Below are 27,717 nucleotides of genomic sequence, written 5' to 3' on the forward strand. Positions count from 1 at the left end.
AGCGCCTTTCAAGACACATTGTCATGCGGAGTCAAAAGACAGACTAAAAATGAGTTTGAAGACCAGTTTGAAAGATGGGCGGTGCGAGGTGGGCTCGCCTAACCGGCAACAGAAAAGGCTCCGTTCCCTTGGAGCATCTGACCCCCCCCCCCCCCCCCCCCATATAGACCTAGAAATCCATGGGTCAATTGACGTTTCATTTGCAGCTTGGAGTGACAACTAAAGCGCTAATGTGGCGGCATTACCAGCCTGTTAGCCTGTCACGCTCTCGTCACGTTTGCGTTTCTTCATGTACAAAATTTGCGGCTGTGAGGGGGCGCGCAGGGGGCAACATTTTGACACTCAAACGAATCGCAACCGACACTCCGATTTGCCTCTACCCACGATTTCCTCCTTCCCAAGACATTATTGATCATCATTAAACGGCGGCCTTGCTCATGCGACCGTTTCACGTCGAGACGATCGACGGGGGAGCTTTTAAGACAGCCGCTAGCCATCAATCGGACTTTTTTTTTCCTTCTGTTGGAGGCAATAAAGAAAAGAGCGGCGAATGAAGAGAGGCCTGGCGTCAATATGAAAACGTCCTCTGCTCAACTTCAATTGAGACAAAAACAGCCCTCGGTGACAACTGCACGCCATCGGGGAGCCGCTACATCTCCGAGATGACAAGAAATAAGGGATTAGTTGAGGGGAATTTAGTGAAAGAACAAAAATGGTGGCAGAGGTGGAACCAAAAAAAAGTGGCCGAGTGCCGAAATGGGCACACACACGTCTTGGTGGAGTGACCACAGCCAGAGTTTAACGGGAGTTTAAGTTGATCCTTGATTGGGACTTGAAACTTTTACACACACACACACAAACACAGAGTGAGGACCGGCCAAAATGTCCTCACTTTGTCAAAATGTCCTCACTCTGTTGGTTAAAAACTCATGCCGGTCCTCACAATGTAGTGAGTACAAGAACACACACGTCACAACGATGACAAAAACAACACACCAACACACACATGAATATGGGACTGAGTCATGTCTGCCGCCTTCATTAGCCTGGTTGTCCCACGCAAGCTAATTGAGTTAGCATCACCACTACACACACACACACACACACACACACACGCACACACATGGACACACACGCACGCACTCAAGGCGTGTCCGTCAAGAGTGCATTCTGGGAAGTGTAATCCAATCAGCCTTTTCTTCCCTCTTGACGCCACTCAAGTGAATGACAAGCTGTTAGCCCGCGGGCGCTAGTGGCTTTAGCTTCCTCTCACCAAAATAAAATAAAAAAATAAAAATAAAATACAAGCTGGCGGCGGTTCAGATAACGGATGGACAGAATGATATATTTTTTTAATCCATCAGCCAATTTAACGGTTATCGGAATTTTATTCTGACGATTATATGAATTATTATCTGGTTGCAGAGAAGTTCATCAGGGATCAAAAAAACTCCTTGCCGGGGCGGTAGGACTTTGAAGCGGTCAGGGAACTTTTGAGACGGAGAATCCCAAGTGCCTGGAAGTTTCGGTTATTTGCATTACTTCCTCTTGCGGCTTTCTTATTGGCTGCCTCCCAAGTTGTCGCCCTTTTAGCGCCTGCCAAAAGCCTTGGCAGAGGTCTAAGCCCCGCCCCCTCCCCCCCCAGGGCTGACTTTCTGTATGTCATGACTTTCTTGCCCGTCTTCCCGACTGCTGGGAATGGAACCGCCGGGCCATCCCATGCAAGCCGCGAGACAAATCCGCGTCTGGTCAAAGATCCCGTCAGGATGTCTCACTCTGCTGCTAAGTGACGGATTCGCAAGAGGGTGAAAGTGCAGCGTGATTGGTTAAAAATAGAAAGCGCTTGGCATTTGAGGATGCAACAGCGCGTCGGGTGGGAGTGAAAGGGGGCGGGGGGGCTCTCCCGTAAGGATGTGCAACTTGCGTTTGTTCCTCAAATGCCTCCTCTCCTTCATGAATGAAAAGGTCGCCGTGCACTTACCCGCAGCGTGACGATCGGCACGAGAGTTGCCGGACAAATCCTCCAAAGTGGATTTTGTGGCATGTTTCTGTTGGGCTGTCAATCAAATCCATTTCGACCCGTTTGTACGTCCGATCGGGATCATGGCCAGGCCCATCTTCATCTTCATCCTCGTTGTCCTCCCTCCTCCTCTTCCTTCTTATCACTGAGGGAGCTGCTCATCTCTCTCTCTCTCTCTCTCTCTCTCTCTCTCTCTCTCTCTCATCTCTCTCTCTCTCTCTCTCTCTCCTCTCTCTCTCTCTCTCTTCTCTCTCTCTCTCTCTCTCTCTCTCTCTCTCTCTCTCTCTCTCTCTCTCTCTCTCTCTCTCTCTCTCTCTCTCTCTCTCTCTCTCTCTCTCTCTCTCTCTCTCTCTCTCTCTCTCTCTCTCTCTCTCTCTCTCTCTCTCTCTCTCTCTCTCTCTCTCTCTCTCTCTCTCTCTCTCCTCTCTCTCTCTCTCTCTCTCTATACCAGGGTGCCAGCTTCACATTTGCTTTTCGCGGGTCTGCACCTCCTCGACACCTCCATTCTCATGAAAATGTCTTGAAATAATGCATAAAATCTCTAGTTTGGGGGGGGGGGCAATAATCCATGGCACAAGTGCGTGTCAAATAGACGTGTCAGACACTGAACTGGAATTCCCTGGAAATTGGAACTTGTTCAAGAAAACCAACGTAACACAAAAGAGAAATGGACTGCAAATAAATAAAGTCCTAAAAGTCAGACAGACGCTGGGACACGTCTGCGCGGGATGAAGACTTGACATAGTCTTGCGAGTTATTCATGTTGCATAAAACATCGAAGAATTCAATATGAAGTCTTCTATGAAGGCTTCCATCCATCCATGCAATAAAATGACTTATTAGAAGAAGAGCACTCAGCCGTGCACCGCGGACGTCTGCCAAGAAGGAAAAAAAGTGAACAAAAGTGGGAAAAAAAAACAAACAAAAGAAAAAAAAAAACTTGGATCCCCACCAAAATGTAATGGCTTGTCCCTTGAAGCCCTCCACCCTCGCGCCCTCCCTCCCACTGCACCACCGCGCACCTCCTCCCACCGTCCTCCTCTCTCAAAGTTGTTCCAGAAATTCGTAAAGTCATTTTGTCTCATCCTGATAATAAGTCAAACGCAAAAAGAACATGACAGAAAACTCCTTGGCGGAGACCCATCCATTTTGAAAAGAGCGGCTTTAATTGCACGCTTTCGTTTCATCCTGTACGATGACAGAACACGAGACGTTGTTGGCCACAGATCACTCCTCTGGTCGGTGATGACTGTTGACGGCCATCTTGCACTCATTGAATGGAAAGTGACACTCAAGCGCACAAGACGGCAGGTGAGGAGGCAAGTAAGAGAATAAAAGTAGAACGGCTGCCTGCCACCAGCAAGTCGAGGGGGCCACAGAAATGTCATATGGTTGCCATGCCGATACGGACCATGGAGACCAAAAAAATGAAAAATAAAAGACTATTTTCGATCATGCCGAGAGGAAAAAAATATCCATCCATCCATCCATTTTCCGAACCGCTTAATCCTCACAAGGGTCGCGGGGGTGCTGGAGCCTATCCCAGCCGTCTTCGGGCAGTAGGCGGGGGACACCTTGAATCGGTTGCCAGCCAATCGCAGGGCACACAGAAACGAACAACCATCCGCACTCACACTCAGACCTAGGGACAATTTAGAGCGTCCAATCAGCCTGCCATGCATTTTTTTGGAATGTGGGAGGAAACCGGAGCACCCGGAGAAAACCCACGCAGGCCCGGGGAGAACATGAACATGCAAACTCCACACAGGGAGGCCGGAGCTGGAATCGAACCCGGTACCTCTGCACTGTGAAGCCCACGTGCTAACCACTGGACTACCGGGCCGCCGGGAAAAAAATACCCCCACTCAATTCTGATTTTCCGACCTAACAAGCCATGAAAAATAAACGAGAAGAGCACACGCGTATGGCGCTGCAATAAGAATTAAAGCCTGGAACTAGCCTGCTCACAGTTGCAGCAAAATAAACAATGAAAGCAAGAAAACAACAGCATTAAAGCCAAAAACTACCCTCACACTTTCAGCACGGCAATCCACGCTGAAGTCAAGAACTCTCCACACACCTGCAGCGTAGCAATCGGCATTAAAGCCAAGAAGCGACTCCTCCCCTTTCTGAACAACAATCAGCATTAAAGCCAGGAACTTGCCACACAAGCATAAGAATCAGCAATAAAGCCTGGAAATAACCGCTTCAAAACCCGAAACTATCAGCGCACGTACAGCAATAAAGTTAGCATTAAAGTTTGCTACCATCCACTCACCGCACAGCAATAAGAATTAAAGCCTCGAACTATTTGCACATCGGCAGCGCAGCAATCCACCAACTTGCAGTAGAACAACCGGCATTCACGTCTGAAATGATCCACAGACTCGCAGTGCAACAATCGGCATTAAATCCAAGAGCAAGTGTCCGCAAATCGCTGGCAGAAAATCAACCGAGCCACAGCGAAGTCGGAATGAAAGCAAAATCGGGTGGTGGGGGAAAATAACGGACATTGTGAAGTCGTCCTACCAGGAGGAGATTGGCCCTCACTCTGAAGTATGATTTGAGCCAGTGGATCCTTGAAGGAGAACACCGAGGAGGATCGTCCGGCGACAACCTGATCAGGAGAAAAATTAATTCATGAATCGATTCAGGGTGTCCCCCGCCTACTGCCCGAAGACAGCTGGGATAGGCTCCAGCGCCCCCCGCGACCCTAGTGAGGATCAAGCGGCTCGGAAGATGAATGAATGAATAATTGGCTGGATCCAGAGTATCACCCCGCTCATTTATCTCATAGCAGTTTTTCCTCCACCGTTTCGACTATGACATCATTGCTTTGGTTTGAATTATATCAAGAGACGGTACCGTTAGCTCTCAACGTACAGTAGCAATACCGTTGGAATGTACAGATTCGTCCCTCGGGGTACGTTGCGACGACGTTCGATTGGAATCGTCGTATTATTTCGACCAAATATTGCAATAGCATTTCGCATCGCTAGCGCATACCAGATGTCGGTCGTGGTCTTGTTAGCGTCACTGTCCCAGACGGGTTTGGATGGCAGGACGGAGGTGTCCCGCAAGTCAAGGTCGGTGTCCGGGGCGAGACTCTCCGCCTTGTCCTGCTCCCACGTGGGATCTTGGGTGCCCTGGAGAGGGGGGTCCAGGCACCCCCCTGGCTGAGGGCCCGACTCGAGTTCGGAGCTGAGCTGGGAGCTGCTCCGGCTGACGTTGTCCGAAGAGTCCAAGCGACTGCTCGGAGTCACACTATTGGAAAGCGGGGATCAGGTTGTTTAGTATCATGCGGAATAATCTTTTTTTTTCGGAACAGAAATACTACACAAAGAAATATCAGTCAGGGCCAAATACAGGGAGCTAGGCTGGTTAGATGGGTAACTTCTATTGGAAGTTGGGGTGGGGAGGGAAGAGTCAGCTTTTATCCAAAATGTCAGACTTCTTGTGTCTCTTCAGGCATAGCTTCTTGAGCCATTTTTGCCTGCCAACCAAATTTCAGCGTGCCAAATTAAAGTGGCTTCAATGGCTCAAAAAAAGAAAGAAAAAAGTCTATTTCCTTTTTGATGAAAGCCGAGAAATGACCAAATTTGCCCTAACGAGCAGACTGCCCGTTTCCTTTAATGAGACTTTTTTTGTGGGTCTACTGCTGATGGACATGACAACCAAATTCCACGTTGCTTAATGAAACTGTTTCTGGTTGGTGACCAAATTTGCCCTAACGAGCAGACTGCTCGTTTCCTTTAATGAGACTTTTTTTTGTGGGTCTACTGCTGATGGACATGACAACCAAATTCCACGTTGCTTAATGAAACTGTTTCTGGTTGCTGACCAAATTTGCCCTAACGAGCAGACTGCCCGTTTCCTTTAATGAGACTTCTTTTTGTGGGTCTACTGCTGATGGACATGACAACCAAATTCCACGTTGCTTAATGAAACGGTTTCTGGTTGCTGAATGATCAGACATTTCAAAATCCCTTCATTTTGTTCAGTCAAACGGTCTCGGAGGCAGGAATTTTTCTCCCCCCCAGCTGTGGAACAACTTTGCTTTTGAAAGACCCCTAAAAATGACCCCATTTATACTAAAACGTTCACTTCAAATCACAATGCCAGACTTCCTGTGTCCTTTCAGGCATGGCTTATTGAGGTTTTGCTGCGGGTTTAACTCATGATCGACATCGCTCCCAAATTTCATTTTGCGCTTTGAAAACGGTTTCAGGGGCTGAATTTCCAAAACATCCTCAATGCAGACTACGCTAGACTTGCTGACAACATGTGAATGTTGGGAGTAAAGCTTTAGAGGTGAAAGCCAGCAGACGTCTGCAAGGCTGGGCCGGGACGCCGACGGCTAACGAGGAAAGTGGCGGTGATTTACTTTGTCTTGGCTGCGCTCCAAACAGCCGCTCCCGCCCCTCCTTTTAGTCCCGTCTGCACCGCCACGCAGTCATGAATCTATCCCGCCCGCATTGATTCATAGAAGAAATTGGCCGTCGCTGTGCGCAGCAATGTACACGTCGGGCGAATTACACACACCTCACAAATAAAAAAGATCCTCGGCCTCTTCGTCTCTGTCAAGAAAGCTGTGACGTTCTCATGTAAGCGCTAACTGCTGTTAGCTGGACACGAAAGTGTAAATTGAACCCCACTATGTCGTCGATTTCTCCGCTCTATCGTGGAATTTCAAGATATCGTCCCCAAAAGGTTTTTAATGCAGGCCTTAAGTACTGTGAGTACTGTGAGTACTGTCGTTCGCTCCATTTGTACGTGGTGCTACTCCATGTGTGTTAAAGTAGCTGCTGTTTGATGATTTTTTTAATGAGCATACGATCTTTTCAGATTATGTTGACGTTAAGATAGCGGACTTTCAGTGGAACAAGTTATGTGGTTTGGTTGAACATTTTGGTCTAAACAATATTTCATTATCTGTTGTTATTTCGTGTCAGTTTTCCAATACATTTCAACTGAGTGACCAAAAAAACCCCAGCTTGAAGCAAACAGGCTTTGCGTTTCTATAATAAGAGAGCTTTTGGTACGGTTCCTTGAATTTTTTGTCTTGCCAGAGGCCCCGTCTTTACTTAGTGACATGCTAATTTGTTTATGGCTGTGAAGTTGATGTAAAAAAAACAAAACACTGACATCTAACTGAAGGATGGAGTAAGTCAGGAAGGGTAGAAAATGAAAAATAAAAGGAAAGGGAAGCTAGCATTAGCATGATGAAAAGCACTAGCCTTGGAGCAGTTTTATGCGTCAGGAGGTTCTTCGGCGGCTCAGTGTTCAGCGGTGTTGCAACGTCGCCATCTTCCTCACATGGAACCGCTCGTACCTGGGGTTCATCCGAACATTCTGCCAAGGACACCGACTCGGAAGCGAATCTTGTCTGCGGTGACTCCGCAAGGCTGTCACAGCTTCCGGTTTTGGAAGTCCCACTAGGCCCTTCCGTGTCGCTCTCTGTGTCTCCCGAGCATTGGGAGAGTTTGTCCACTATGTCGGTGGGTTTCGGGCTTTGGGGCTGCGGTTGAGCAGTGATAACAACAGTAGACTTGGGAGAATCCGAAGTTCCGAAAATCGAACCAAGTTTCGCGCCAAACACCGATGATGGTTCTTCCTTTCCCGGTTGCTTCTCATCCTGGAAAATGCCCACTGAGAAACTTTTAAATCCAGAGAAGAGACCCCCGTCTGTCTGAGGGGGCTGAGAATGTTTTGCATCCACAGTTGGATATGTCAAGAACAAGGATCCGATTGATGATGTTCCCTCAGTAGCAACGGATAAAAGGCTAAATTTAGGTGAAGAAAGGTTTGGCATTTCAAAGGTGGTTTTGGTGTCAGATGCAGGGTCTTGGGTTGCAGGAGGAGGAAGTGGCATTGCTTTGTCAGAGACCTCAGAGTGTTCCTCATCCTCTAAATTTTTTGATGATACTTCCATGTCTTGTTCAGGGATAGGACATTCCTTGCCATCTTTCTTATCTGCATGTTCTGCTTCCTCTACTGAACCCTTTTCAGGGATGGAGTCCTCTGTGATCTTCACAGGTTCTTCTCTCGTCTCCGATGTAGGCTGTGGTTCCTCAGATTTGGTTGCTTCCGGACCCTTGAACATACTGAGAATGTCTCCTGTAAGGGATTCGGGGGCAATGCTGGTTGGAAGGCTAAAAAATGAGTTTTTTTGTGGTGGTGGTTGTGTTTTTTGGTCTTGACGAGGAGCAGATGACTCGAAGAGAGAAGCTGGTGACCTTGAAAAGAATCCACCAACAGTTGCTTGTTTACTTGGTGTGCTAGGTCTGTTGGAGAACATAGACATGAAGCCCGAAAACGAAGTTGGCTCAGACGGTTTCGAAGGCCCTGGTGGTCTGGGCCCAGGCATTCTCGGTGCCCCCATCTGTGGCGGGCCTCCCGGTCTTGATGCTGCTATTCTTTGTCCTTGTGGGACAGGTGGTCTACCTGAGAAAGATCTGGGTATGGGCTGTGGTGGAGGCAAATTAGGACCCAACGGTGGAGACTTAATATGCACTGTGTCTGACGGCATAATTTCTGGGGGATTTCTTCCAGGACTTTTATCCTCAGCTATTGTCAAAACCGCTGGAAGAGAACTATCAAGGGGTTGGTCTGGTACAGATGGCAGTTGTGCTGAAGATTCTGCCTGAATTGGTTCTGTTGCAGTCGCTGACATTGGTAAAGGTGCGAGCAAAGACATTGGTTCTGTGGTAGGTTCCTCTGCTTTGACGACAGTTGCTTCCTCTACCTCGAAACCACCCTCATTGCCAGGAACGCCAGGCGATTCACTGGTTGGCTTTTCCGCATCTACTGTTTGTTCTTTCAGATTTGATTGCTCAATGTGGGGTTCTTCATCTTTACTGAGAATATTTGGCGTTCCTTCAGATTCATGTTCTATTTTTAGCTCAGAAATCAGTATGTCTTCAATACCAGTTTGCAAATGCTTCTCCCCACAAATGTCAGGTCTGGCATCATTGCAAGTAATAGTTTCAGATTTGAGAAAACCATCTTTCATGTCTGATAGTGAAGGGCTTTTGATTTCTGTTCCCATGTCACCAACTTCTCTGCTCATCTGGTCTGATTGTTTGCCCAAAACCACAACTTCTTTATCGTGTAAAGAGCCACTTTCTCGAAGAAGAATCGGTTTTGGTGTATCTGACCCTAGATCAGAGTTATTATCAGTGCACAGTGGAATTTTATCAGTTACGTCTTCTTCTGTTGCTGGAACGGTATTGTCAAAAGTTTGTTTTGGGTAGTCCTGGTTTTCTTCACGTTCTTTTTCAGTTGAAATGTCATCCGGGTGTGAAGGGGGAGGCATAGGGTCCACATTACCTGTGGTCTCAGGGGGTTTTACATCTTGATTTGGGCTTGGCTCCGCCTCAAGACCCTTTTTCGTTTCTGTGGGTTTTAAATCATCACTTGGGCTAGGCTCCATGGCAAGAGGCTCTTTCATTTCTTGGGGTTTTACGTCTTCATTTGGGCTAGGCTCTGTCGGGATAGCCTCTTTTTTTCCTGGAAATTTTAGATCTTGGCTTGTACTACTCGCCACCTTCCCAAGAACAATTGATTGTGGCTCTTTTTTGGACTCCTCCGCGAAAGACATTCCAAACATCCCAAAGCCAGTTTTGGCTTTGTTTCCGTCAGAACTGCCTCCAAGAGAGAACACAGAAGAAACTTTGAAAGTACTCTCTGATTCAGGTGTCTGATTCTGCTGATTTTGGCCACCAAACATCGAGAACAGTCCTTTCCCAGGGGACTCTGAAGCTCTGAGTCCTGTTGGTGCTGCTTGTCCTTCTGCAGGCATTCTTGGACCACTCTGAACGGGGGATGTGGGGCCTCCAAATTTGGAGAACAGCCCCGTTCCTGGGCTCTCCTTATTCAAAGAACTTTGTAGAATGCCGCCGAATAAAGAAGATCCAGCACTAGCTGGAGGAGGACCTCTTGGACTTGGCCCCTGCTGGGACACAGGTCCGCCAAACATGGAAAACAAGGTTTTTCCTGGAGGTTCTTTAGGTGGAGGACCTCTTGGTGGCACACTTCCAGCAGTTGGGCCTCTTGGCCCGGCTGGTGGATTACTATTGGAGGCACCAAACATTGAGAACAAAGCTTTTCCTTGCGATTCTTGTTCGGCTGAAGAAGGAGATGGTGATTTGGTTCCAGGAGACGCTGGTACATTTGACCCTCCAAACATGGAAAGTAACGTTTTCCCTTGTGTTTCTTGTGGGGTTGAAGCAGGTGGTGGTCCTTTGGTTCCAAGGGATGCTGGGATGTTTGACCCACCAAACATTGACAGTAAACCTTTTCCCCGTGGTTCTTGTGGAGTTGAAGAAGGCGGCGCTCCCTTTGTTCCAGTGGACACTGGGACATTTGACACACCAAACATTGAGAGGAGTCCTTTTCCTAGTGGCTCATGTGGGGTTGACTGAGGTAAGGGTTCTTTTATTTCAAGGGATGCTGGGGCAGTTGACCCACCAAACACGGAGGATAAACCTTTTCCTTGTGGTTCTTGTGAGGTTGAAGATGGCGATGGTCCTTTGGTTTCAGAAGATGCGAGATGTGACCCACCAAACATTGAGAGCAGACCTTTTCCTGGTTGCTCTTGTGGAGTTGACTGGGGTAATTGTCCTTTGGTTTCGGGGGACACTGGGTCACTTGAGCCACCAAACTTTGAGAGTAAACCAGCACCAGCTGTATCTTTGGTAGCTGAAGCAGGGAGAATGCCTCCAAGTATTGACAGTCCATCATTCTGTTCTGGGCTTAGAGGAGAGCTCCCAGACATGGAACACAAACCCTTACCTTGTTGTTCATTGGGCGGTTGAACAAGCGAGCCTGCTGAACCATCTTCCTTGGGAGCTTCTTTGACAGAACTGAATTCAGAAGCAGGAAAAGAGGTATCGTTTGCCGGCTTGTCATCAAGTTGTTGGATGACTTCAGAGGGTTTTATGTCCGACATTGGTTCAGTCAGTTTATTGAGAGACTCGTCATCAGGTGATACAATTTCTGAAGTTGTTCTCTTGTCCTCAACAGAAGATTCTGCACTTTTTTCTGCTTCCTGGGCTGATGGTGTCAGGCTACTTGGTGGTTTATCTGGTTCTGGTTGTGCGATTGGTTTGTCAACAGGTGGTTTACAAACGGCATGGCTCTCTGCTTTGAGATCAGCTTCTGAAATGAAGGCTTCCGTGAAGGAAGGTTCCTTTTCTTGGCTCTGGTCAACTGCATCCATATCATTTGTTGTCGTCTGAGGTAACCTGTCGGAAAAGCAAGGAGTGTTCTCTGTGCTAACGACATCTGTAACGCCATCAATCTTATCTTCATCAGCAGGTTCAGAATCCTTCAGAAGCTCTGAGGGGGTTACAGAAGCTGCAGTGGTTCCTTCATCAGCGCAGACTTCTTTGGAATCGTCTTCAGTCGACTCTTCTTCGGGTGAACTTGCAGCTGAGACAAATATGTGGGGAAGTCTAACATATTGTATTGGCTCGCTTGGATCCATCTGTTTATCAACAGGTGACATGTCTGGGGCATTAATGCCAATGTAGATTGCTCTGGGCAGGCTCATTTTATCCTGCAATTGGTCACATCCAGTGCTTTGATGAAGGGACTTTGTGTTGTGTTCTTCTGGCATGGCTTCAGATGATTCCTCAGACAATTTAAGCAAGGGTTCCAATGGAGTGTCTCTATTGAGGGTGACTTTGGAAGGTGCGGTGTTGCCTGGTTCGTATGATGAAGATTCTGATTCAAGATTCAACCTTGATATTGAGGTTTTTTGGGCTAGCTGAACTGTGACGGTGGATAGTGATGTCACGGATCCTTGAGTGATCAAGCCTTTGGATGTGAAAATGTCAACTTTGCGATGTGATTCAGAAGTGAGTGATGGTCGAGGAGGCCAGTCTTTCCGCGGTGTTGCAGGCTCAGATGATAACCTACTAACTACTGACGACAGACTCGCATCAGGAGAACGTGCAACATGCCCACCATAAACATTCTGCGTGGTAATCTGAGACTTCTGGTCCACAAGCGTAGAGCCGGTTATAGTGGGGTGGGGTGTCACTTCTGCTGGTTTTCCACTGACAGGAAGCTGGGAACCTTGACCATTAAACAATGAAACCAATCCCTTGACACAAGAGGATTTTGACTGGGGTGAAGGCATTGCTTCCTGTCTTTGTAGTTCCGGTCTAATAACTTGTTCGCCTGTTTGGAGATCAGGTCTAAAACTTTGTTCCCTTGTTTGCTTTAAAGGCTCTTGTTTTGAGGCCGTTGGTTGTGAGATAAGTGCTGTTAATTCTGGTGCATGCTGAGTAGAACTGGTAGAAATTGAAAGTGCATTTGGTATATGACTTTGGTCCACACTGAAAGGGTATCGTCTCGAGTCAGGCTGTTTTGATAATTCGGGGGGCGTGATTGACCCCACAGGTAGAGTATCCACAGAGTTCAATGAACTATCGAGTGTTGGTTTTCCAGATTCTTGAATAACAATGGACACAGGGGATGATTGACAATTCAAAGGTTGAGAGGTCTTGATAGTTTCAGGAACATGTTTCTGGGGAACTGATGGCATTTGATGACTTACTGTGACTCTTTGCGAGGTGCTTTCCTCCGAAGTAGCCGCAGTCAGCTGCTTGTTGAGAATTTGGGGTTTCACCGGAACACTTGGTTCTTGTCTTTGCGACATTCTTACCATTGATAGTGGAGTAACTGAATCTACACGTGTCCCGTGGCCTTCAAGACTGATTTGGGTTATGTTTGGATCTATTTGGTCAAGTTTCTTGGCTTTAAATCTTTCAACTGTCTTGGCCGGAGGATACATGTCGTCGAGTTTTGGTTGAATACTGGATTTTGGTGCAAAGTGAAGCTGTGTTCCTGAAAGGTCAGTCATACCTGGTTGAGTATTGTGATCATAGGGTGAGTGTTTAAAGATTTGTTGAGGGATGTGGGCTGTTCTGTACTCCTGTTGCTGGTATTGGCAGCTTTGATACAAAGCAAGTGCAGAAAGATCGCTCACACTCTGACTATTTGTGGTCTTACTTTGAGGAGCCATAGTCAGGTCCACTAAACCTTGCGGTAGCTTCTTTTTGATTTGCCCACCAGTTTGTTCTATTTCTAAAGATTCTTTCCTTGGATTGAAGTTCATGAAATTTATGGGCAGTCCATCTTCTCGTTCGGTGTAAATACTGGAAATATGTGTTGTGTTTATGCTGTCTTTTGCAGAGAAGTCCACTAGTTTATTTGCTTGCTGCACTTGCTTGTACATGGAGGACAAACGCTCATTGGTATGGCAGTTCGATATCTGCATGTGGTGGGTCTCTATTGTGTTGAGTCCAGTCAGAGAGACCCTTCTTTGTTGAGATTCGGCTGAAGGTATCTCATGGTATGTAGATCCTAGTTCCACTATGAGTGGGAGGCCAACGGAGTCTTTCCTAGCCATTGCTCGTGCACTTGGCTTATTAATGAGTGAAACAGCTTCATGAAGCCCGAATGAAGACTCCGTAGCTTTTATTGTTACGTTCTTGGGCGGCTTCGGTGACATATCCAATGGACCTCCCCTGGTGATAATTACGGAAGCGGATGTGTGGGGCACAGCTAATGATACAGCATCTGAATACTTTAACTGGGGTGGGAGGGAAACTGTGCTCTGTCGTTCCAGACACTGAATCCACTCAAAGGATTCTTGAGAGGGAAGGTCTTTTATAAGTGCAACGCCAACAGAATTGTTTCGTGCCCTTTGGCGGTTGATCGGATTTCCTTTGGTTAAGGGAATTCCTTTAGTCAGAAAGTCATCCGTTCTCATGTCTGGTACCAAAGTTTTCATAGTTGGTTTCGAAGACATGTCAAGCACAGCCTTGATAGAATTGGCAGGTGCCGAGGCTTGGTCAGGGGATTGATCGAAAGAACGCCGGGGCTGTAAGAGGACCCTGTCACGGGCTCTTTGAATATCCTCTCTTCTAGTCGATTGTTTTTGATGGTTTTCATGAGAATCAATAGCGAGAGGATCTCCCAAGACCTCTGGTACTTCTCTATATGATAGGTCAAGAGAGTCCTGATGAGTTGCACTTGGGTGTTTTCGTTCCAGACTGACAGATTTTCTCTTTGTCAGTGCAAGTGCTTCACTGATCAGCTCATGGTGTTTTGATAGACTTTTGTGTCCTTTTGGTGGGGGTTTTCCTGTATTAACAGACATGTCTTGTACGGCTTTGGCAGAGTTTGCTGGCACAGTGGGTTGGTTTTCAAGAGACTGACTTGAAGCGGATGTAAAAGATGCTCTTCTGCTGTCAATGTGAGTCTGATGAGCCAAACAATCTGCAACTAAGGTTCCACATGGTTGCGTCTGAACTTTAAAAGCGTAATTCTGTTGCCGTTCCCCAATGTGGACTTGCTTTGGAATGGGGCTCATTTGAAAAGATGAGGCAGATGGTATTGATCCAGTCGGTGTGGAACATCCCACTTGATTTGTCTCTTTACTTTGCAACTTTGGCTGGGCTGTGGTCTTTGGTGACATATCTAGTACAGCTTTAAACAAGTTTGCCGGTGTGGTAATCTCCTGGTTTTCACGAGATGGGTGGTTAGTGGATGTAAAGGTTGTTCTGTTATCGACACAAGACTGCTGTGATGACCAGTCACTAATTAAGGATGTGTGTGGTTCCAAATGCGCATTTAAAGCATAATTTGGTTGCTGTTTTTCAATGTAGACTTGCATCGGAATCGGACTCATCTGAGGAGAGTCTGCTACGGACTGTATTGAGTTCGGCTTTGCTGCCAGGGTGACAGAGTCCACTTGATTTGACTCTTTCCTAGGAGATGATGTAATGTAATGATGTGCATCCGCAGGGATAGCGGTACTTTTGGACTTAGAGAGACTTCGGTCATGCATCTGATGACTGGATGATCGCACTCCACGTGTACAACGTAAATCAGCTGGTGCGGAGGAGGTCTGCGGGGGTCCTGAAATAGTTGCAGTTTCTGCAAAATGGCACTCCACCTCTTTTTCCTCTTCCTCCCTCTGTTTGGTAAGATTGACAGCCACCTTGTCAGTCAAGACCACATCTTCCTCTGATTCCTTGGATCGTTTCAATTTGCGTGTGGAAAAGTCAACCACCTCCATTTTTTGCTTCAATGCTTTCGTTTGGAGATGTTTTTCAGTTGAAAGCTTGTTGTTTTTGCCCGCGGTGGAAAAGTCCAAAACTTTCTTACCCGACCTAGGGCCAGTCGATGAGCCGATGTAACGGTTTCTGTTGTAAAGTTTGGATTCATCATTTGTGCAGGGATTCAGAATGTGTAACTGCGGTGCTCCTTTGCAGGAACCTTTCAGAATGGGAGCTGGAGCATCTGCGGAGAGGATTTTGCTGACATTGTCAGGGCCAGAGACCGCAGTCTTTGTTGATTGCAGTGATAATCTGGGTTTGTCTGCCTGAGATTGCTGCCTTTCTAGTCGAGGTCTCAGAGAAGAAGACACGGTGGTCGAACTAACTGAAGCTGTTGGTGACAAAGGAGCTGAAGAGGGGAGTTTCCTTTGCATCAGTTCAGGTATCTTTGATGCTGATGAAGTCTGGGGAAGGGTCCTGGTGACATTTGAGGAGTGCTTACTAGGTAACTGAGTTGTGGTGGGTGGAAGTGGATGAGACTGATTCAGATCAGCATTTGACTTGGAAAGGTTTCCTCTTGAAATGACAGATCGGTTTATTTGTTGAGATTGGTCCACAGGTACATCACCCACATGTCCAATCTTAATTTCAGGGATTTGGTGATGTTTCTTGGGTGTTGTTGGCAGGAAGGACCTCAGGGAAGGTGGATCTGGGGATGTAGGCACATCTTTCACAGCTTGATTCATCCAGTATGGTTGTCCGTGAGCTGCTTTAAAAGAGTTTAGTGTCAGATCGGCGGCTTCCAATGGAGGGTTGCAGTGGCTGTCAAGGTTTTCTGCCGCTCCTACCGTGACCTTTTTGAGTTTATACAGCGTGAAGTCCACGGGGGATTCTAATTGTGAACACAGGGACTCCTGAAACATCTGAGAGAAACTTTCCAAGTTCATGTTCATGATTTTCTCGCCTTTACATAGGGCTGAGGTGAGATCCTGTGGACCATCTGGGTGCCACAATTTGGTGTTCAGTTGCTCTGGAAACCAAGGAGCTGTTTCTTCCGTGCAGAGTGGGATTTTAAATCCACACAAGGTTACTTTTTCCTGGTCTTTCTGGGTCAGAATGTCTGCAATGTTTTCTGTAATGTTACTGAGTGTCTGTAGGTCGTCTGGCGCGGCGCAAGCATAAAGGTGTCGACCAGCTCTGTCGGTTAAAAGAGAAAAAATGAATTCTCCATTGGTGTACACGTAATATCCGCAGTCCCCAGCTTCTGCTGGCCACCAGAGCCCTTGTTCCAGTAGTGACAGCCACTGTTGGTACCATTCTGAGTCCCCAAAAAGCATTTCGTCATCTGTGAGCCCCGAGCTCACGGCTGATCTGCTTAAATCCATGACGCCACGAGATAGATCCACCGGACCTTTTTTGGTGGCCAGTTGTTTTAAAAAGTCTGTAGCTGATTTCAAACTAAAGTCGGCGACTGTCACATCTGTTAATGTTGCTGCCTTCTCCGCTACATAGTTGAACTCTGTGAGGGACTGACATCGGTTTAGTCTGTTTTTTGACTTTTCACTAGACAGATTTAGACCCCCACCCTGTGTAATCCAGGGTTGGCGCTGCCTGACAAATTCGTCCAAGTGGTCACAGCTGGTCCACGGCATCTTTTCCCTGCAGCTCATGTCGAACAAAACTAGGTCTTCATCCGGTTCCAGGAAGCGGTTTCTGGTCTCAAAAAGTTGGGCGACAGGATCCTTCCATGGATGTGACGGTACATTAAACTGACTAATATCCATTTCTTGAGGACTAAGCCATGGGTGGCTGTCACACTGGGGCGCTCTGCCTGCAGCTGTCAAAGGTGCTTGGCATTCCCGGTAGCCTTCATGAGAGGCATGAGAGGCAAGAGCCTCGGCGAGTGCATAGTCATTGAGCTGCTGCCACAGGAGCGCCTCAATGAGACACTGGTGCTCGTAGAGCTCAGGTGGAATTACGCCATGCTCTGTGAAGTTATACAAAAGATCCTTGTAGCCATACTCTCCTGCTGTCCCGTACAAAAGACGCTGAATTTCCTCAAGGTATCGCTGGGTGGGGGTGACCGTGGGAACCTGCGGCGGGAGTTCTTCTGAGGGGTTGAGACCCACTGAAACGGTAACAGAAGAAGATGTGACTGTTACTGTGCTTAAAGGTGTATCCTCCTTAGTCTTGGGCAACAAAGGGTTAGGAAGGACTTTTCCTTGTTCCTTTTCATGGGCAGAAACACTCTTTTCACTGGGGCCGGTTTTAAAAATGCTTGACAACAGACCAGGGGACGTGCTAATCGTATTAGGTGGTTTTGATTCACCCTTTATGAGGATGGAGGTTTTTGAGGAGGACTCCTCTGTGGCACTGAACAGACCTAGAAGGAAGCCCTTTTGATCTTTTGAGTCCTCTCCCACCACATCAGGTGCGGAATGCATTTCCACTGGTTTTGTTCTCTGAATTTGAGGATGTCCTTGTCCCCCGCGCAGTGGCTGCTGCTGCTGAATCGTTTTACGGTTTGCCTGGTCAGACACAGTTGGTGTTTGCTCCACATTAGCTGAAATTTTGTTGAGCAGGCCAGAAAATATGCCACTCGATTCAGATTTGGTTGTACGTTGGCTGGGTTGACTGCCCTCAGTTTTGGGTGCATGATGTTCCTGAGCTGCATTCTCACCAGATGCAAGCTTCAGAAAGCCGGAGAGTAAGCCTCCACTTTGATTGGGTTGTTCTGATGCGGCAGGTTGAACATTTTTACTCAACGGTTGCTGCTGCGGAGATGCAGTTTGACTTAACAGCCCAGACAGGAATCCTCCCTGGTTACCAGCTGGACCTGTAGTTTGCTGAGATGCAGCAGTGTTTGTTTTAGCGCCTGGTTGAAGCACCCCCTGCGGGGTCGGTTGTTGTGGTGCGTTTTCGGCGGTAAATTTACTGAACAGCCCTGACAACACACCACCTTGTTGCGGCTCTGCCACTGGGGCTGCAGATTGTTGTTGGGGTATCTGTCTTTGCCTTCGCAGTGGTTGTCTGTTTGAAGGACACACAGGTGGTTGCTGCTCCTGCTGAACTTGAGTAGGAGGACTTGATGAAAAGAGTCCAGACAAGAAACCTTGTTGATTAGAAGGTTGCTGGGTTGTTTTAGGACTAGTTGTTTGTGTTTTTTGATGAGTTTGTTGAGTACCCGACGGAGCGGCAGTCGGCAGAGTTCCCACATCTGCAATTTTGTTCAAAAATCCAGTGAGCATCCCTGCAGGACTGCTTGGGGGCTGCTGTGGGGGAAGTTGGTTTTGCCTGTGTAAGTTCGGTCTGACGCCTGGTTGGTGAGACGGTTGCCGTCCCAGTGTGCCACTTTGCTGCTGATTCTGTGAATTTTCAGGGGCTGGGTCTTGGCTCCCAAGTCCAAAAAGGCCAGAGAGGAAGCTTCCTTGTTGAGGAGTTGCTAGCTGTGGTTGAGGTGATGCAGTGGGAGGTTCTACAGTCTTTTTAAAAAGCCCAGACAACAAATTTGCTGAGTGCGCAGCCTGGGTTGGTGAGGTTCCTTTCAGTGGCTGTAGTGTTGCCGCTGTGGATTTTGCTGGTGGTTTTTGTTGATGATCTGAGGCAACTTCTCTTTGCTGGTCCAGCTTGTCAGGGGTAGAACTTTCCAATGAACCTATTTTGATTTCTCCTGATGAACCCAGAGACTCAGGTGTCCCTTGAGAAAAGTTTTCATCATTTTTATTCATTTTAGTTATTTCATTTGCCACATCTGTTTTCACTTCCTGACTAGGCTGAGTAACAGAAGAATCTGTGGGTCTTTTTAACAGGCCAGACAACCGTCCACCAATTGGGGGTTGCACACCTGCAGCTTGTCCTTGACCAAGTACTTGGCTAGACTGGCTTTGTGGCTCTCTTGCCGGTGGCTGATTTGTCGGGGCCGACATATTATCAGAGGCAAATTTTAAGAATCCAGATAAGAGTCCTGCCGATGGTTGAGACACAGGGTTCTGCGTCTGAGGTGAAGGTGGAGATGGTGAGGAAAATATCCCTGAAAAGAGCCCACCCTGTTGAGGCTGACTTTCCCCTCCTCGGGTCTGTTTAGACTCCTCCGTAGGGCCGAGTTTCAACAACCCAGACAAAAACCCTTGAGGCTGTGGAGTTTCTGGTCGTGATTCTAGATGATCCTTAGTTTGGAGATCAGTCTGACTCTGGCGATTGTTGTCCAGCAATGTTTCTATCCTACTAGCAGAATCCTCTGATTGCTCAGTGTGTGGTTCTGTTAGGCCACTAGGTTTGGTGAGTGTCACACTGGGAGTCACCGGAGATTTTGCAGGTTCCTTTGCCGGTTCACTTTGAGTCACTTTGAACAGATTTGAAAACCAGCCTGTTTCAGTGTTTCCTTTTGGGGCGCTTTCAAGCAGTGCCGCGCGGATCGGTGAGGGAGTTCTCGCGGGATTAGGGGATGGACTCTTTGGCTGCACACTGGTGTCCTCCCCGGTGGCAAACTTAAGAAACCCAGAGAGAACCCCTCCTTCGGGTTTTGCTTGGCTTGTGATGGGAGGATCTTCTGCGGAGAAGAACGGGATCTTGAGTTTGCCGCTTAAAAAAGATTCCTCTGCTGGTTTGGGGTTTGTTGCGGAGCTATCAGAAGAATTAGTGGATATCAAATTGGCGAGAGATTTCCTAAAAGGACTGAACAAGCCTGTTTCTTCCGGGGCGGGTTCAGGTTTTGGCTCTGATAACATGGGAGTTGTTTGCACAATATCCGCTAACTCACCAGATGATTCTGTCTCTGGAAGAAGCTCTACTGATCCACTTCCTGTGTCTGGAAATAGCTCAATGGATCCACTCCCAGAATTAGATCTTGGTTGTGTTTCTGAACCATTGTTAGGACTTGGGACTGGGGTTGCACGGTCATTGCCGGCAGCTGATGTACTTTGTTGTTCTAATGCTTGAGGAGAAGACTCTCTGGATGGTGATGGTTCTCTTGATGGTGGTGTGCTGGAAAACAGCCTCATTGGACTAAGTCTCCCTAGCACAGATTCTAAACCAGAAGTGGTCTGGTTAATACTTTGGGCCTCTGTACTTGTATGGGTCTGGCTAGCTTCAGCTTGCTGAGAGGAGTCTGATGATTGGAAAGGGATGAGAGACTGCAGGGAAAACTTCTTCTCGGTGGTGGGCTCCTGGGAAGCGGGGGGAACGATGGCCACAGGCGGGGACGTACCGCCGCTTTTGGGAATGAAAGAAAGCAGCTTGGAGATGCCAGACTCAGCCTGGGGGAAAACCTTAGAGGACAGTGGGTCTGCGGGCAACGCCCCGGAGGTTTCCGTGGCTTCAGGGCTACTTTTTGGAATCATGGATAGCAATTTGAAGATACCACCTTCAGCAGCGGGAGCCTTGGGAAGCTGTGAAGCCTCTGCTTCAGTTGTGGTTTGGGCTTCAGTTGTGGTTTGGGCTTCAGTTGTGGTTTTGGATCCTGTAATTGTATTGAACAATGACGTCATGACATTTTTAACGCCTGCAACGTTCTCGGCTTTGACATCCTCGGCTTTGACGTCTTTGCTTTTACTTTCCTCGGGTGGCACAACTGGCAGTGACGGAAGTTTTCGCCTCACCGGTTTCTGCTGTGATTCATAGCTGATGAGCTCCTCCTCTTTCACGGCCAAGTACTGCGAAACGGAGTCAACCAAGCATTTGAGCTCATCCATCGGGTCAATGTAGTCCTCACACAACTCATCCTCGGGCAACATGCTCGGGTCTGGTGCCATTGTGAACCCTCCAAAGTGGGGCGCATACCCGCTTGGATATTGGTACGAGTCATACTCGTATGTGACATCCGTCTCGCTGAGCATCAGGTCTTCAAGTTCCTCATCTGATCCGAAGGAGTATTGCATTTCGTCAGAACCCACAGATCCAAATTCACTCCTGATCCTGGCCACTTCTCGGGATGCCTCCTCCTCACGGAACGCTGCGTAGCTGTCCTCCAATGCAGTCTTGGCCCACAACCTGGTCTTAAAGAGCAGACCTTCCCGGTCCACATGCTGGTGGTGGCGTTTGATGGACGGGATGATGTCGATCTCTGGAGGTGACAACTCGTCTTCAAAGCTGCCGGCTTCCCGGTAAACCAACCGGATGTCTCCAGTGTCGAAACTTTGTGGTCGGCGCTGCACCTCGCAGTCTTCGGGCGAGAGCGCATTGCACTCCACTGTCTGGTAGAATCTGCTGCCTCTGGACTCATGCGCTGCTGGTGTATCTGTGAGGCGATAGATGATGCTCTCGTCCTCGTCCTCCCACATCTTCTGCTCCTGATCCAAATCGTCATCCAGGACTCCTGAGTCGGGCACTTTATACTGGCCCTCCCAGTCCTCTACGCCCATGCCTGAGTCCACCGGGACTATTCTTACACTGTGCCTGCTGCTTGACCGCCTGGGCGGGAATCCAAAGGGAAAGAAAATGTGTGACAGCAATGAAAGATGACGCAAAGAAAAGAAAGTGTTTAGCATGGAAGACAGAAAAGAAGAAAGCAGCAAAGGAAGACAAAAAAAAAATCACGGTACTTCACGTTTGTTTACCTGGAACCCCGAAGGTTTGGGTAGTCAATCTCAAAGCTGTGCACAGAGTCCGAGTCCCGCTGGCGCTGCACCCGGCCTGGGATAGGGTACTGGTGGGCCGACGAGTTGATCTGCGAGACATTGTGGTAGCGCGGCGGCAGTGCTCGGACGCCCGCTTCACTGTCATGGTCATCCATCACGCTGTCGTGGTCGTCGAAAGCTGTGTTAAAGACAACAACAAGCTACACAACACCTTTGGGAAAAGGTCACGTTGGCTGAGTTGCTTTCTTCATTAAAAAAAAAAATTCTTTTCTGATCAAATTTGCATGAACTCCTAAACCAGCTGAACAAGTGTTTGTGAGCTTCCAGACTACTGAGAAACGTGGCTGAAAAGCGCATTTAGAGAAATGCTTCTCTCTGCTGGTGAAAATGTGTGTTGCAACTCCAAAACTTGCATTGTACCCATGTGAAAACCCAAATCTTTGTTTAAAGCCATAACACACGAAAACCACATTTGAAAGCCATTAAACACTCAAATTGAAGCTTGAAACCCTAATTTCAAACCTTTGTTTGAAACCCTAACCTTGGCTTCGAAACTTAGTTTGACACTCATACTTGAAAACTCAACCCTGACAAAGTTTGATGCCCTAATTTGAAACCCTAATCCAGATTGGAAAGTCCTGCCCCTTGTTGAGAACAAGAACACCGACTTGAAAGCCGATTTTAAAATGTAGGTACGTACTTTGCTGGTCAGTCCATCCAAAATAAGTCCAGTTGCCTGGGGGCCAGCAAGCAGGAAAACCACAAGAACAACAAGAAAAGTCACTCCGCAAAATAAAGACCACTGATGAAGATGAAGATGAAGATGATGACTGAGCAGATATGATGTTGACAGGGAAGCTTTTTTGCAACACTCCCTCCAAAAGGAGGAGCAAGAGAAGAAGAAGGGACACCGGACGTTTATTCTGTGAATTCATTCAATGGAGACATTCTGTTTTCCATGAGTGTGACAGTGACGACTCAAATTTGAAACCCAAACCCAGAAAAGACACACTTATTTGAAGAATGTTTTACTCATGTTGGAAACTCAAAATTAACCTGCCTTGAAACTGTCCTTTGCAGCCCCCCCCCCATCTCTGCTTTCAAGCCCTCGTTTCAAACCATAACTAGAAACCACCATTTAAAAAACTGTAACATGTCTGAAAGCCTCACCCATATTGGAAACCATGAGACGAAGCCCTAGTTTTAATCCACAACCCTGTTTTGAAACGCTAACTTCAAACCCAAACCCTTACGCAACACACTACACCAAATTTAAAACGCAAATTTGAAAACCGAACCGGGCTTCAAACCGTAATCTTAAACCCTAAGAAGTCGTAAAAGTTTGACGATTGTTAACTGTGCTTAACTTTTTTGTGCGCTTGTAGGAAGATGGTGAGAAGCAAAGCAGTGATGTCATAAAAAAGTGATGAAAAGTGATGAAAAAAAAAACAATCGTCAGGCACCAACATAAACATGGAAACGATGCAGACGTTCACTGATAAATAAATTGACACTCAACACAAGAAGGAACTGGAGCTCAGGCAGCGGAGTACCTAATGAAGTGGCCAGTGAGTGCGGATTAATTACTACGAATTAAGGAAGTCGGACGTTTGCTACTCACAGCACGGCGAAGGCGCGGACGCCATCCGTCCCCTGTCAATGGGGTTGTCAGGAGGCGGATACTGAGGCAAAATTTTAAAAAAAAAGGCACGTTTCATATTCATGGCACATGTCATGAGCCGTGTTGGCCTGTAGGTGTCAGTAGAATGCAGCAAAGGAAAAAGAAGCGAACTCACGTCCTGCTCGTCAAGGTTCATGTTGTTAATGCGATCCAGTTTGCGGGTCCAATATTGGGCTTCGTCCTCTGGAATGTCTGCGAAACAACACAACCATAAAGAAACAACAAATAAATGAATTCCATGACCAAATACGGTATAGAAATACGATGAAACAAACCTGTATTGAAACTTAAATTTAAACCTCCCAACAATGTCTTAAATTCCTAATCTCTTGGTGTGAAACCATTTCCCAGGACCAAAATCCTCATTTTGCAACTCTAACTCCTGCTTTAAACCTTAATTTGAAACCCCAACTTTGGTGTGAAACCATAATTTTAAACCCAAGTCCAGACTTGGAAGACTAAATCAAAACCCGAACCCAGGATTCAAAGTCTACTTTGAAAACTTAAACCAGGTTCAAAAGCCTAACTCTGATTTATAACCCTACTTTAAATCCTAATTTATCCTCACTTTAGATGCTAAGACGTTTTAGCAGGTCATCGTGTGATTTATTCTGACGGTTGACGGTTGAAATTGATTTTTCCGGTTGCCGACGCCCCTGTTAGGGCAACTGACCGAAAGGAATTTCGAAGCGTGCGTCCAGCAGCACTCGGTGTGGAGTTGGCTTGGCGGTGCCGAAGATCTCGTCTGCCCTCATCAGAACCTCTGAGCTCAGACAAGTCCACTCGCCAGGACCCTCCTGGAACACACGCAAGACATTGGAAGGCCCTGTGTGTGTGTGTGTGTGTTTGTGTGTATGTGTGTGTGTGTTACCTCGTTAGACTGGTGAATGGCATCAAGCGGTAGGAGCGCCGTGCCTATCAACGTGTCCCAAATCAAACCCTTGTTCCACAATTCTGCCACCAGGGGGGAATTCTGATGACGTATCTCACTACACAACAAGCACAAAAATGAATACGGCGCTACCTCGAAGAGTTACTGTTAAAAATATCGACCAATTTTTCAGGCAGGCCATAATTCCAAGACATCAACGACTCCAAATTAGCGTCATCTTTCAAACGCAGACACTTGTCCGAAATGGTCAAGTCAACTAGCGCAGATAGAAGATGACTGCGTTTTGGTGCAATTTGGTGGCCCAATGTACAATTGGAGGTTTCAAGACAGAAGCAGCATCCAGGCTGTGACCTCTTCATTTTACATATTTAGGACGTTCACATCATCTAACTTTGGTTGTCAGTCATCACAGCTCATGTGCGGGTGCGCGCACTCACACAAAACATACACGCACACGCATTTCCCTAGCTTTTTTTGTCCCGTTGTCAAGTGTGATTGACGGCTGTCATCTGCAGGAGGCCACTCACAAAAACAGCCCCCGCCAACCGCCACCCACCCCTGTCGCGCCCTACCGCCGCTAATGAGAGAAGCGGCGATAATTAGCATGTTAGCGCCATGTAGCCACAGGAGTCCTCAGAGCACAACCAACCGGCGTCTGGCCTCGTCAACGTTATCAGGAAGTTATACGAATGTGTTTTGCCAAAGATCAAAATCATAAAGTAGAAGTGGCACGTTAGCTGCTGCTACCGTTAGCCTTTAGCATCTGTTTTCCACTCACAACATGAAGTCTTGCTCCCAGCACGGCTGGTTGCCGCGCACCGCCGCTAATGAGAGAAGCGGCGATAATTAGCATGTTAGCGCCATGTAGCCACAGGAGTCCTCAGAGCACAACCAACCGGCGTCTGGACTCGTCAACGTTATCAGGAAGTGATCCGAATGTGTTTTGACAAAGATCAAAATCATAAAGTAGAAGTGGCACGTTAGCTGCTGCTAGCGTTAGCGTTTAGCATCTGTTTTCCACTCACAACATGAAGTCTTGCTCCCAGCACGGCTGGTTGCCGCGTACCGCGATGGTCGTACTCTTCACATTCTGAACCTTGAGTGTCACGTAGGCGTTGAACTTATCTGTCAAGATAAAAGATATCATGAAATCGTTATTTTATTTTTATTTTTTTTCTTAATGATGATAAAACAGGTTTGCCAAGGGCCAAGCATAAAAATTTACTCGTCAGGCTGAGCTGGAATTCTACCGAGATATTTTCCCTGTCTTGCTGTGACTGCACTAGATTCTTATAAAATGAGGACTCAAATGCAGCAGGCTGGCGACCGGCGGGCGAAAGAGTTCATGCCAGGCGATTATCATCCATCATTCACTTAGCGAATTTCATTATCTTGACACATCACGTTCATTTTTTCCTGGTTTGTGTATTTGACTAATAGGCACGCTCCTTCACTGAGCAGCAGGGCGTATCCCAGCATGCAGTAGGCCTCTCTGGGGAAGCAACGGGCGTAATAAAGCTTCGATCACTTAGGAAATATTTCCGTCACACATGGACGTGTGCAGCGCGGCCCGCCGAGATGACATTTAGTCAATGCTCGTGGGTAGCAAATGCTCCATGACCATTCATTCATTCATTCATTCATCTTCCGAACCGCTTGGTCCTCACTTGGGTCGCGGGGATGCTGGAGCCCATCCGAGCCGTCTCCGGGCAGTAGGCGGGGGACACCCTGAATCGGTTGCCAGCCAATCGCAGGGCACACATAGACGAACAACCATCCGCGCTCACACTCACACCTAGGGACAATTTAGAGTGTTCAATCAGCCTGCCACGCATGTTTTTGGAATGTGGGAGGAAACCGGAGCACCCGGAGAAAACCCACGCAGGCCCGGGGAGAACATGCAAACTCCACACAGGGAGGCCGGAGCTGGAATCGAACCCGGTACCTCTGCACTGTGAAGCCGACGTGCTAACCACTGGACTACCGGGCCGCCCGCTCCATGACCAGTGATGGAAGATTAGCAAAGGGGCGGGAGAATCTTCAGATGAATTTCTATATTTACTGGAGCCTTTTATTGCTAAACAAAATGGGCAAAATGACCCAAAAAGGGCTCATTAAAACCAAAGTGACAGTCTTTCGACATCTTTTTGGATATGGCTTCTTCAGATACATTTTCCAGGCCAATCAGCCCCCCAGGGACATCCCATCCCGCCTCTGGGATTTGAGCGTCCGCCCCCCTCCTGGGTGACCGAACATATCGCTTATTAGCAAAAATCAGATTAAGTTTGCTAAAGTGGAACAGCAGACTGGGACGCCTCTTTTTCTTCTTCTTGTACTTGTCCTTGTTTCCCACGAGGGGACACCACATTCAATGGCCAAATCTTGAAAGGACAATTTGCAGTTTTTCCCGCAATTTTATTTTATTTTTTTTAACGAAGCGCCTTGAGTCACAGGCCATGAATGAGCACATTACGGTACTGCAAGCACGTTGTCGATACACCCCCGCGTGATGACATCATGAGCAAAAATGTGAATTCGAACTTTGAATGTTTATTGAGGCCTGCGGTTTTAGTGACGCTATAGTTAGCCAATGCTAACATGAAGTCTTGCTTAGCCAATGCTAACTATAACGTTAATTTGATTCATAACCGCTTTGCCAGCTCGTACTCCTGGCCAAGTAACAACTGCAACAATACGAGATGATGGTTGTCTTCCTGCAAAGAGAGATGAGAGAGGAAACAAGCATAAAGAGCTCTCACCTGGAGGCCCGTGAAGCTTCGCTTTCTTCACTGTCAAAAAAAAAAAAAAAAAAAAAAAAAAAGTTATTGCTCCCCATTTTGTCAATCAAACATGATCATTGTGAGATCAAGCTTAACATGCGGTGTTCTCATTAAAGGTATCAAACCTGAAATGACTTTTGATGTGAAAAAGTCAATTGGCCATTGAAGCGAAAGGGCTACTTTCAATGAGGTTTCCATGCAAATCCGTTTCAACATTTTATTCAATCACGGTGGAAAAGTGATGAACATGCTGAAAAAAAAAATAAGACAAGCAAGCGAGCAACCCCCCGAAAAAAACAAAACTGTCTTTGACATCAGGTTTAAAATTATTCCGAAGCCCAAATGTCACCGTGGAAAGTGCAACATCGTCTGCCCCCCCCCCCCCCCCCCGCCCAAAGATAAGGAGCCAGGGGCCCCAAGTCCGCAGGATGGGATTGACAAGGGCCACTAGGACCAAACACCGTCACATCTGTCTTCTTTTCACTGAAATACAAGAAAGTGTGTGCCATCCACAAAGTGATCTGAATGAGTTTCAAAATAAGAGCACAAACAGGAAGTGCAGTGTGAGCAACCTTAACCTTACTGATTGCTGATCCCGTTTTGTCATTTTATCTTTGGAGGAAATGGTGAACCATTTTAGATTGATACACTAAGAAGGGTCAAAGTGTATCGTATATGTTCACTACCACGTGAACT

At 47.3% G+C, this 27,717-nt stretch overlaps 1 protein-coding gene across 6 annotated transcripts in view; it reads right to left on the bottom strand.

Moving 5' to 3' along the window:
• The window catches only part of LOC127602624 (protein unc-13 homolog B-like), a 58,307-nt gene that overhangs the window by 27,279 nt on the left and 3,311 nt on the right, over nt 1–27,717 (bottom strand). For 3 of the 6 annotated variants that reach the window (XM_052068875.1, XM_052068873.1, XM_052068877.1), the window contains exons 2-12: nt 27,001–27,030; nt 25,267–25,366; nt 24,221–24,338; nt 24,023–24,146; nt 23,465–23,541; nt 23,290–23,350; nt 22,369–22,404; nt 21,648–21,846; nt 7,258–21,501; nt 5,027–5,284; nt 4,550–4,637 (exon numbers count right to left, since the gene is read on the bottom strand). In XM_052068875.1, coding sequence (XP_051924835.1) covers nt 4,550–4,637; nt 5,027–5,284; nt 7,258–21,501; nt 21,648–21,846; nt 22,369–22,404; nt 23,290–23,350; nt 23,465–23,541; nt 24,023–24,146; nt 24,221–24,338; nt 25,267–25,366; nt 27,001–27,030 — 15,335 coding nt within the window. Of the gene's footprint in view, nt 1–4,549; nt 4,638–5,026; nt 5,285–7,257; nt 21,502–21,647; nt 21,847–22,368; nt 22,405–23,289; nt 23,351–23,464; nt 23,542–24,022; nt 24,147–24,220; nt 24,339–25,019; nt 25,074–25,266; nt 25,367–27,000; nt 27,031–27,717 lie in introns of those variants that run through there. The other 3 variants (XM_052068874.1, XM_052068878.1, XM_052068876.1) reach the window with 3 other exon arrangements.

Source organism: Hippocampus zosterae, chromosome 6, assembly GCF_025434085.1.
Source record: "Hippocampus zosterae strain Florida chromosome 6, ASM2543408v3, whole genome shotgun sequence".
NCBI lineage: Eukaryota > Metazoa > Chordata > Actinopteri > Syngnathiformes > Syngnathidae > Hippocampus > Hippocampus zosterae.